Source organism: Leucoraja erinacea, chromosome 13 (genome assembly GCF_028641065.1).
Source record: "Leucoraja erinacea ecotype New England chromosome 13, Leri_hhj_1, whole genome shotgun sequence".
In the NCBI taxonomy this organism is placed as follows: domain Eukaryota; kingdom Metazoa; phylum Chordata; class Chondrichthyes; order Rajiformes; family Rajidae; genus Leucoraja; species Leucoraja erinaceus.
The window spans coordinates 53,191,325-53,201,671 of record NC_073389.1 but is presented as its reverse complement, the minus strand read 5'-3'; the positions used below and the strand labels follow the sequence as shown (position 1 = coordinate 53,201,671).

The 10,347-nt window shown below is 48.8% G+C and overlaps 1 protein-coding gene across 1 annotated transcript in view; it reads right to left on the bottom strand.

The window, feature by feature from the left end:
• Window positions 1-230: 230 nt before the first annotated feature.
• tmprss15 (transmembrane serine protease 15) overlaps window positions 231-10,347 on the bottom strand; it is a 53,289-nt gene continuing 43,172 nt past the window's right edge. The window contains exons 18-21 of the mRNA XM_055644224.1: window positions 8,732-8,913; window positions 6,044-6,139; window positions 2,451-2,590; window positions 231-1,298 (exon numbers count right to left, since the gene is read on the bottom strand). Coding sequence (XP_055500199.1) covers window positions 1,104-1,298; window positions 2,451-2,590; window positions 6,044-6,139; window positions 8,732-8,913 — 613 coding nt within the window. The 3' untranslated portion in view covers window positions 231-1,103. The remainder of the gene's footprint in view (window positions 1,299-2,450; window positions 2,591-6,043; window positions 6,140-8,731; window positions 8,914-10,347) is intronic.

Below are 10,347 nucleotides of genomic sequence, written 5' to 3'. Positions count from 1 at the left end.
ACCCAGGCGGAGAAACCCAAGAGGGTGCAGTGTAGAGGTGTACGGTAGAGTTGAGCCTTTGTACTGGAGACCCAGGTTCTCCCGACCATAGGTGCTGTGACGGAGTTTGTACTCCCCGTGACTGCGTGGGTTTTCTCCGAGATCTTCGGTTTCCTCCCACACTCCAAAGACGTGCAGGTTTGTAGTTTAATTGGCTTGGTGTAAATGTAAAAATTGTCCTTAGTGGGTGTAGGATAGTATTAGTGTGCGGGGATCGCTGGTCGGCGCGGCCCCGGTGGGCCGAAGGGCCTGTTTCTGCGGTGTATCTCTACACTAAACTCAACTAAAGGACAATGACAGAGAGCCTGGAGTGGGATGGATCGCTGATTTCTTTCAGCAGTTTATTTTTTGTTCCCTTTTCTGCATGCTCCCTTGAACAGCAATTTGCAAAAAACACAATTTTTAACGAATAAACGATATCATTAATCGATTCAGATTGAACGGCGTTTCTTGAAAGGAAAGGTCCTTTTGGAAATAATCACCACGTCCAAAAGTGAGAAAGTTCACCTCTCACTTTTAGTGAAGATCGACACAGAATGGTGGAGTAACTCAGCGGGTCTGGCAGCATCTCTGGAGAGAAGAAATGGGTGACGCCTCGGGTCGAGACCCTTCTTCAGACTGAGAGTCGGGAGTGGGGAACGAGAGCTGTTCAGCGCATTTAAAAATATGTAAACTTGAGTGTAGGGTTGCGTTACTGTGCGGGGAAGGCTGGTGGGTGGGGACTCGGTGGGCCGAAGGGCCTGTTTCCGCGCTGTATCTCTAAACTAAATTAAATTGAAACTATACTAAACTAGTGTGGATGGGGGGGGAGACACAAAATGCTGGAGTAATTCAGCGGGTGAGGCAGCATCTCTGGAGAGAAGGAATGGGTGACGTTTCGTGTCGAGACCCTTCTTAGATGGGGCATTCTGCACTGTGTGACTCAAGGATGATTTTTCCGCAGGGTATCACTAAACTAAACTAAAGTTATGCAGAACTCCCTTTGCTGCTGTTTTGACAATGTTTTGAGAGCTTCAGGTATTGGGGTAAAAGAGCACAGAAGTGGCCGATGGAAGCAAAACAGGTCAGCGCTGAGTCCCGGCGGCCATCTTTAAAGATGGGCCTTGGCTGAGGGCCTCCTGTATCCAGTCGATGAATGCGGTGACATGGGCGTAGACACCTGGACTGTGTGGTCGCGCACAACCGCGGCCAAAAGAGGTCACTCCAGCCAGGAACCGTTGATCATCTTGCTTGCAGACGAGTGGCCCTCCCGAATCACCCTAAATGAAATAAAGAGACTTGCCTTTACCAATTGCCTCGCCAAAATTGGGCCCCGTATTTTTAGTTTGGAGATACAGCGCAGAAACAGGCCCTTCGGCCCACCGGGTCCGCGCCGACCAGCGATCCCCGCACACTAACACTATCCCACACACACTAGGGAAATTTTTGATTTATGCCAAGCCAATTAACCTATAAGCTTGTACGCCTTTGGAGTGTGGGAGGAAACTGAAGATCTTGGAGAAAACCCACGCAGGTCACAGGGAAGAACGTACAAACTCCGTACAGACAGCACCCGTGGTCAGGATCAAACCCGGGTCTCCGGCGCTGTGAGGCAGCAACTCTACCGCTGTGCCACCGTGGTATATCGATCCACACTAGGATTTAGTTATTAGTTCCAACCTGATTAGTTCCAACCATATTAGTTCCAATCCAACTCATCAGGGCAGCAGTAGCTTTGCTACCTTCGACCCGGGTTCGATCCTGACTGCGGGTACTGCCTGTACAGAGTTTGTACATTCTCCCCGTGACCACGTGGGTTTTCTCCGGGTGATCCGGTTTCCCCCCACACTCCAAAGACGTGCAGGCTTGTCGGTTCATTGGGTTCTGTAAATTGTCCCTAGTGTGTGTAGGATAGAACAGGTGTACGGGTGATCGCTGGTCGGCTGGGACTGGGTGGGCCTAAGTGACTGTTGCATTTCTAAACTCAACTAAACTTCCTGCACGTGGTCCATATCCCCTCAATAAGCGAGTTCGGTATTCCGAAAAACGCAAGGAATCATGGGGATCTGTCAAAGGTCATTCACCATAAAGTAAAAGCAAATGAAGTGCTGGCTGAAGGAACTGTGTATAAATTCTTTCTTCATAAATTACGTAAAACTCTCATCCCCTCCCCCCAAAGTACCAGGTAGCGGGGTGTAACAGCGAGAGAGAGGTGCGAGCGGGAGGCAGGGGAGAGCGCTCACACAGACCCGTGCCTCCGGGGGCTGGTCGGAGACGTCCGGGGCCCACAGCCAGTGCGGAGAAGAAGCGCCAACTCCAGCCCAAATGTAAAAAAAAAAAAAAAAAAAAACTCCAGCCCAAACGCCAACTCCTATTGTGTGTCACCTATTGTAAGAGCCATGTTGGTTGGGGAACCAGGGGAGTGGGTTTACCTGGCAGGTATCTGTTCCTCCTTCCTCATAACCTGCACACACCATGTTCTGTGTGATGTTGTACTCTGGCAGCAGCGCCTGGCACTTCTGAGCAGCAATGAGAGGAACCTCAGCCTCCTGAAGAACACTCGGAGGTGGACCTGCAATGATGGAGAAGGGAAAGACGCCTAGAATCTGGATGATCAGCCATGATCATGTTGAATGGCGGTGCAGGCTCGAGGGGCCGAATAGCCTATTAGAAACATAGAAATTAGGTGCAGGAGTAGGCCATTCGGCCCTTCGAGCCTGCACCGCCATTCAATATGATCATGGCTGATCATCCAACTCAGTATCCCGTACCTGCCCTCTCTCCATACCCCCTGATCCCCTTAGCCACAAGGGCCACATCTAACTCCCTCTTAAATATAGCCAATGAACTGGCCTCAACTACCCTCTGTGGCAGAGAGTTCCAGAGATTCACCACTCTCTGTGTGAATAAAGTTCTTCTCATCTCGGTTTTAAAGGATTTCCCCCTTATCCTTAAGCTGTGACCCCTTGTCCTGGACTTCCCTAACATCGGGAACAATCTTCCTGCATCTAGCCTGTCCAACCCCTTAAGAATTTTGTAAGTTTCTATAAGATCCCCTCTCAATCTCCTAAATTCTAGAGAGTATAAACCAAGTCTATCCAGTCTTTCTTCATAAGACAGTCCTGACATCCCAGGAATCAGCCTGGTGAACCGTCTCTGCACTCCCTCTATGGCAATAATGTCCTTCCTCAGATTTGGAGACCACATTCCTCCACCTATTTTCCATGTTACTATGTAATCAAGGAATGCATTTGGCTAGGAACAAAATGTAGTTGTAGTATACCTGTAGTTTGGAAGAATTATCCCAGGAATGAGTGGGTTGACCTATGATGAGCGTTTGTCGGCACTGGGCCTGTACTCGCTGGAGTTTAGAAGAATGGGGCGGGGGGGGGGCTCATTGAAACGTACAGAATAGTGAAAGACTTGGACAGAGTGGATGGGGAGAGGATGTTTCCATTAGTGGGAGAGTCTAGGACTAGAGGTCACAGCCTCAGAATTAAAGGACTGTAGCGGAGCCTGCTGGTGCACGTAGATATCAAAGCCGTCGTTCGGAAGCCGCGGTCATGTGACTCGGGAGGGGCTGTGGTTTTCGCGCGGTTTCGCTTTCACGCGGCATTTGATCGACTGACCATCGTGGTGGACAATCCCATGTGTGTAGACCTGTTTGACCATAAAGCAATTTCGTAATAAAATTCTGTTCAAATAAACTGGTTGTTGTCTCTGCACCGCTAAAGGATGTTCTTTTAGGAAGGAAATGGGGAGAAATCTCTTTAGTCGGAGGGTGGTGAATCTGTGGAACTCATTGCCACAGACGGCTGTGGAGGCCAAGTCAGTGGATATTTTAAAGGCAGAGATAGATAGGTTCTTGATTAGTACGGGTGTCAGGGGTTAGGGGGAGAAGGCAGGAGAATGGAGTTAGGAGGGAGAGATAGGTCAGCCATGATTGAATGGCGGAGTAGACTGGATGGGCCGAATGGCCTAATTCTATACCTATCCCTTATGACCTCATGAGGAACAGCTCAAACTATTCTGACAAACTCATACAGAAGCACCATAGAAACATAGACAATAGGTGCAGGAGTAGGCCATTCGGCCCTTCGAGCCCGCACCGCCATTCAATATGATCATGGCTGATCAACCAACTCTGTATCCTGTACCCACCTTCCATCCATACCCCCTGATCCCTTTAGCCACAAGGGCCACATCTAACTGCCTTTTAAATATAGCCAATGAACTGGCCTCAACTACCTTCTGTGGCAGAGAATTCCAGAGATTCACCACTCTCTGTGTGAAAAATGTTTTTCTTATCTCGGTCCTAAAAGATTTCCCCCTTATCCTTAAACTGTGTGACCCCTTGTTCTGCACTTCCCCAACATCGGGAACAATCTTCCTGCATCTAGCCTGTCCAACCCCTTAAGAATTTTGTAAGTTTCTACAAGATCCCCCCTCAATCTTCTAAATTCTAGCGAGTGCAAGCCGAGTCTATCCAGTCTTTCTAGAAAGCCTACTCTCGGGCTACAAGGAACTGCAGATGCTGAAAAGACTTCTGGATGGGATATTTGTGTTTATATTGATGTTGACTTGTGATATAGATATATAAACCCATAGCCAGGATGCTTTACGGAATAATAGGGATGAATGAGGTAATCTAACCTGCTTAATGACTTCGAGTGCTTACTTCCCTTGTCTTTTCAATTTATTTCTTGATCTTTTCTTCATTCTAATACCGATCACTTCTTATTAGTTTACACTAAACTGTATTTGATACCCATCTGCCATGGCCATTACTTCCTAATGTCCCTTTCAGTTGAACATGTTCTCATCTTTATTTGCTCTGCTGCTTGCTTTAAGTTGCCATTCCTTCCAGATTGTAAATAGTTGCAGCGATGTCTTAGATGGTGGCGACGAGACAGGCATTAAATAATTCACGAAGAATCTATTCCTGGAGGATTAGCACGCCCAAATGTGGATACGGTTAACCCTTTGATGGCAATAGACATAGAAACATAGAAATTAGGTGCAGGAGTAGGCCATTCGGCCCTTCGAGCCTGCACCGCCATTCAATATGATCATGGCTGATCATCCAACTCCGTATCCCGTACCTGCCTTCTCTCCATACCCTCTGATCCCCTTAGCCACAAGGGCCACATCTAACTCCCTCTTAAATATAGCCAATGAACTGGCCTCGACTACCCTCTGCGGCAGAGAGTTCCAGAGATTCACCACTCTCTGTGTGAAAAAAGTTCTTCTCATCTCGGTTTTAAAGGATTTCCCCCTTATCCTTAAGCTGTGACCCCTTGTCCTGGACTTCCCCAAAATCAGGAGCAATCTTCCTGCATCTAGCCTGTCCAACCCCTTAAGAATTTTGTAAGTTTCTATAAGATCCCCTCTCAATCTCCTAAATTCTAGAGAGTATAAACCAAGTCTATCCAGTCTTTCTTCATAAGACAGTCCTGACATCCCAGGAATCAGTCTGGTGAACCTTCTCTGCACTCCCTCTATGGCAATAATGTCCTTCCTCAGATTTGGAGACCAAAACTGTACGCAATACTCCAGGTGTGGTCTCACCAAGACCCTGTACAACTGCAGTAGAACCTCCCTGCTCCTATACTCAAATCCTTTTGCTATGAAAGCTAACATACCATTCGCTTTTTTCACTGCCTAGACAGACAATAGGTGCAGGAGTAGGCCATTCGGCCCTTCGAGCCAGCACCGCCATTCAATGTGATCATGGCTGATCATCCCCTATCGATCCTGACTACGGGCGCTTGTCTGCAAGTTCTCTCCGTTGACCAGAGTGGGTTTTCACCAGGAGCTCCGGTTTCATCCCACACTCTAAAGACGTGCAAGTTTGTCAATTCATTGGCTTTGGTAAAATTTGTAAATTTACCGAAATCTACAAAAACTTACAGAATAATGAAAGGCTTAGAGAGAGTGGATGCGGAAAGGATGTTTCCACTGGTGGGAGAGTCTAGGACCAGAGAGGTCACAGCCCCTGGCATTTTGTGTCTGTCCACCAACTTACCCCCTTCGCTCATTGCTCCCCAGCCAGCGATGGAGCATCTCGTTCCCACTGAGAAATGTTGCTTGCTGTCTGGCAGGCAGGCGGGCTGGATGTAATCTGTAATGAAGAAGTAATATTAAGTTAGCATTGAAACTAGGTGCAGGAGGAGGCCATTCGGCCCTTCGAGTCAGCACTACCATTCATTGTGATCATGGCTGATCGTCCCCAATCAATAACCCGTGCCTGCCTTCTCCCCATGACTCCACTAGCCCCTAGAGCTCTATCTAACTCTCTCTTAAATCCATCCAGGGACTTGGCCTCCACTGCCCTCTGTGACAGGGAATTCCACAAATTCACAACTCTCTGGGTGAAAAGGTTTTTTCTCACCTCAGTTTTAAATGACCTCCCCTTTTTTCTAAGACTGTGTCTCTGCTACTGACGGCCCGATGTTCAGGCCCCCTCGCCGGGACGATCGGAGCACCGACGTCGGGACAGAAGAGCACTCTCAGCGGCTTGGAGTTCCGAATCAGCCGGTTCCTACCGGAGACCGTGGCTTACAAAGTCCACAGGCCGAGCTGGGTGGAGCTCCAACACTGGCGGCCCTCGGCAAAGGGATCACCAGGACTCCGCGATGTTAACGTCAGCGCCGCCCGTATTAGCAACCATTGACCGTGCTGCTTCTGTAACTGGGGTGAACGGTGGTTCATATGTCCACAATAAGTTCATTATTTCGAGGAGTAGAATAAGGCCATTGTAAGTTTCCAAGAGAGAGTTAGATTCAGCTCTTAGGGCTAACGGAATCAAGGGATATGGGGAGAAAGCAGGAACGGGGTACTGAATTTGGATGATCAGCCGTGATCATATTGAATGGTGGTTCTGGTCCGCGGGGCCGAGAGGCCAACTCCTGCACTTATTTTCTATGTTTCAATGTTGCTCAGAAGTTCATAAGTTCATAGTTATGAGAGCACGGTGGCGCAGCAGGTAGAGTTGCTGCCTTACAAGAGACCCGGGTTCGATCCCGACTACGGGCGCTGTCTGTACGGAGTTTGTACGTTCTCCCCGTGACCGCGTGAGTTTTTCTCTGAGATCTTCGGTTTCCTCCCACACTCCCACAAAGACGTACAGGTTTGTAGATTAATTAGCTTGAGTTTGTATACTTGGTACAAGTGTAAATTGTCCCTAGTGTGTGTAGGCTTGTATTAATGTGTGGGGATCGCTGGTCAGTGTGGACTCGGTGGGCCAAAGGGACTGTATCTCCAAACTAAACTAAAAAATAAGCAGAATTAGGCCATTCGGCCCATCATGTTTACTCCGCCATTCAATCATGGACGTCTCCCTCCTAGCCCCATTCTCCTGCCGTCTCCCCGTAACCCCTGACACCCTTCCAGCCCGTGAGTAATTTTTAATCAGGTATTGTTTAGTTTAGTTTAGTTTAGCTTAGAGATACAGTATGGAAACAGGCCCTTCTGCCCAGCCGAGTCCATGCCAACCTGTTCATGCGCGATATCCCACTGCTTGGTGGAGCTGAATTTGCAGAGGGCCGATTAACCTGCAAACCTCGCACGTCTTTGGGACGGGGGAGGAAACCGGAGCAAACCCACGTGGTCACAGGGAGAACGTGCAAACTCCACACAGACAGCACCCGAGGTCCGGACCGAATCAGGGTCCCTGGCGCTACAGCTCCAGTAACTCCACTGCTGTGGCACTGTGCCAACAACATGGGGAGGAGTGGTTTGAATGCAATGGTGGTGAATCTGTGGACTTCATTGCCACAGACGGCTGTGGAGGATGCCATTAGGTATTTTTAAGGTGGACATAGACAATAGGTGCAGGAGTAGGCCATTTGGCCCTTCGAGCCAGCACCGCCATTCAATGTGATCATGGCTGATTATCCCCAATCAGTACCCCGCTCCTGCCTTCTCCCCATATCCCCTGACTCCGCTATCTTTAAGAGCCCTATCCTGAAAGTATCCAGAGAATTGGCCTCCACTGTCTCCCGAGGCAGAGATTCCACAGACACACAACTCTCTGGGTGAAAAAGCTTTTCCTCATCATTCTAAATGGCTTACCCCTTATTTTTAAACTGTGGCCCCTGGTTCTGGACTCCGCCAACATCGGGAATACGTATCCTGCCTCTAGCGTGTCCAAACACTTAATCTATATTACTAAAAGTCTGATCTTGACCATTTCCTGTTGTTCGGTATATTGATTTTAGAAAAAACACTACCACTTTTGGCTGTGATTTTCAACCATCTTACTCAGAGTCCCCCTCTGATGAGCAGGACAAGAGGATTTTTCCCATCGATTAAAAATAAAAGAGTTATTAGTGTGTAAAAAATGTTGAGATTCTCTTTCCTGTCAATCACACCATGAAGGGTGCGCCCCTTCTGGTGAGAGGGGGAGGGACTATAAAACCCTGAAGTGTGGGCATGGCTCAGTCTCTGCAAGATGGAGGAGGGAGAGGTCACGACTCGCTGTCTTTAGCGGCCTTGTGGTAAGTGGTAAGAGGTGGTAAGAGGTGGAATATTGCGTTGGGGGACCAGCCCTCCCGTGTGATGCTGGGACCCAATGGGTCCCACTTATTCTAGCAATCTTATATGTTTCAATCAGAGGTAAAAAACAGATCAGCCATGACAGATTGGCACAGCAGACTCGATGGGCTGAATGGCCTAATTCTGCTCCTATGTCTTGTGATCTGATGAACATTACCTGTGTACTGCACTGCTGACTCCAAACGCAACAAGGCAATGTCCCCGTCCTTGGTTCTCCGGTTGTACTGTGGGTTTATCAGGATGCGATCGATCGCAAGGACTTGGGTCTGGGGAGAGGTGAGGTTCCCTTGTGCGTGTAGACCCAGCACCGCCTCCCAGCGTGACAGCACCTGATTCCTCCTGGAAGACAATCAGAAATCTCCAGTCACCTTACCTGTTCCAACACGATAATGGCCCTGTCCCACTGTACGAGTTCATTCAAGAGCTCTCCCGAGTTAAAAAAACCCCAAAAACTCGTGGTAAGCACGTAGAATGTACGTAGCGGGTACGTCGGAGCTCGGGACGTCTCTTAGCGGCTCGCAACGCTAACAGCAGGTACTCGGGTGAGCTCGGTAAGACTGGTGAAGATTTTTCAACCTGTTGAAAAATGTCCACGAGAGCCCCCAGTACCGATGATTACCGTAATTCTCCGAGTTCGAATCAGGGGAAACTCTGGAGAACTCTTGAATGAACTCGTACAGTGGGACAGCCCCCATAAGGGAACAACGTTTAACGCAAGGTAAAGTCCGATCAAAGAGAAGGCAGGAGAATGGGGTTAGGAGGGAGAGATAGGTCAGCCATGATTGAATGGCGGTGTAGACTTGATGGGCCGAATGGCCGAATACAACTCCTATCACTTATGACCTTATAGCCCGAGGATCACCTATGAGGTAGACACTAGAGAGCTGTCCTGAACTACTATCTACCTCATTGGTGACCCTCAGACTATCTTTGCTGGCTCTACCTTGCAGTATCCGGCACCTATTTACTCCTGCACCCCATTGTCTATTGTCAAGGGTTATGGGGAGAAAGCAGGAGAATGGGGTTTGTAGGGGAAAGATAGATCAGCCATGATTGAATGGCAGAGTAGACTTGATGTCAACTGCAAAGTTATTAATCATTAATTTGATTACTAAGGGTGTGAGGGGTTATAGGGAGAAAGCAGAATGGGGGGGGGGGGGGGGTTGAGAGGGAAAAATAGATCAGCCATGATCGAATGGCCGAGCAAACTCTATGGGCCGAATGGCTTAATTCAGCTCCTATCTCCTATGAAGTGTGTCCATGTCTGCACTTTCTCTGTTTCTGTAACACTATATTTAGTGTAGTTTAGTTTAGAGATACAGCGCAGAAACATCGGGTCCGCGCCGACCAGCAATCCCCGCACATTAACACGATCCAACACCCACTAGCGACAATATTCTTTGGAGTGAGTGCGAGAGGAAACCCGGAGCACCTGGAGAAAACCCACGCAGGTCACGGGGAGAACATACAAACTCCGTACAGACAGCACCCGCAGTCCACTAGGGGCACTGCACTGGCAGCAGCCTCTACCTACAGCCTGTATGTCATTTCTATCTTTTTTTAAATTATTTTTAGTTAGTCTAAAGTCTGTTTTAGGGGGAAACTTTTACTTTTCTATGTGGGGGAGGGGGGGCAGGGTAAGGGGGAAACCGGACCAGGGCTGCTACAGCGGCGGCGCAGCGCTGGAGTCACCGCGGAGCGGGCGATGCCTGCCTGGGTCGCCGTTTGGACCTCCGGAGCATTGAGCCGTTGCTCCAACATCGTGAAGCTCTG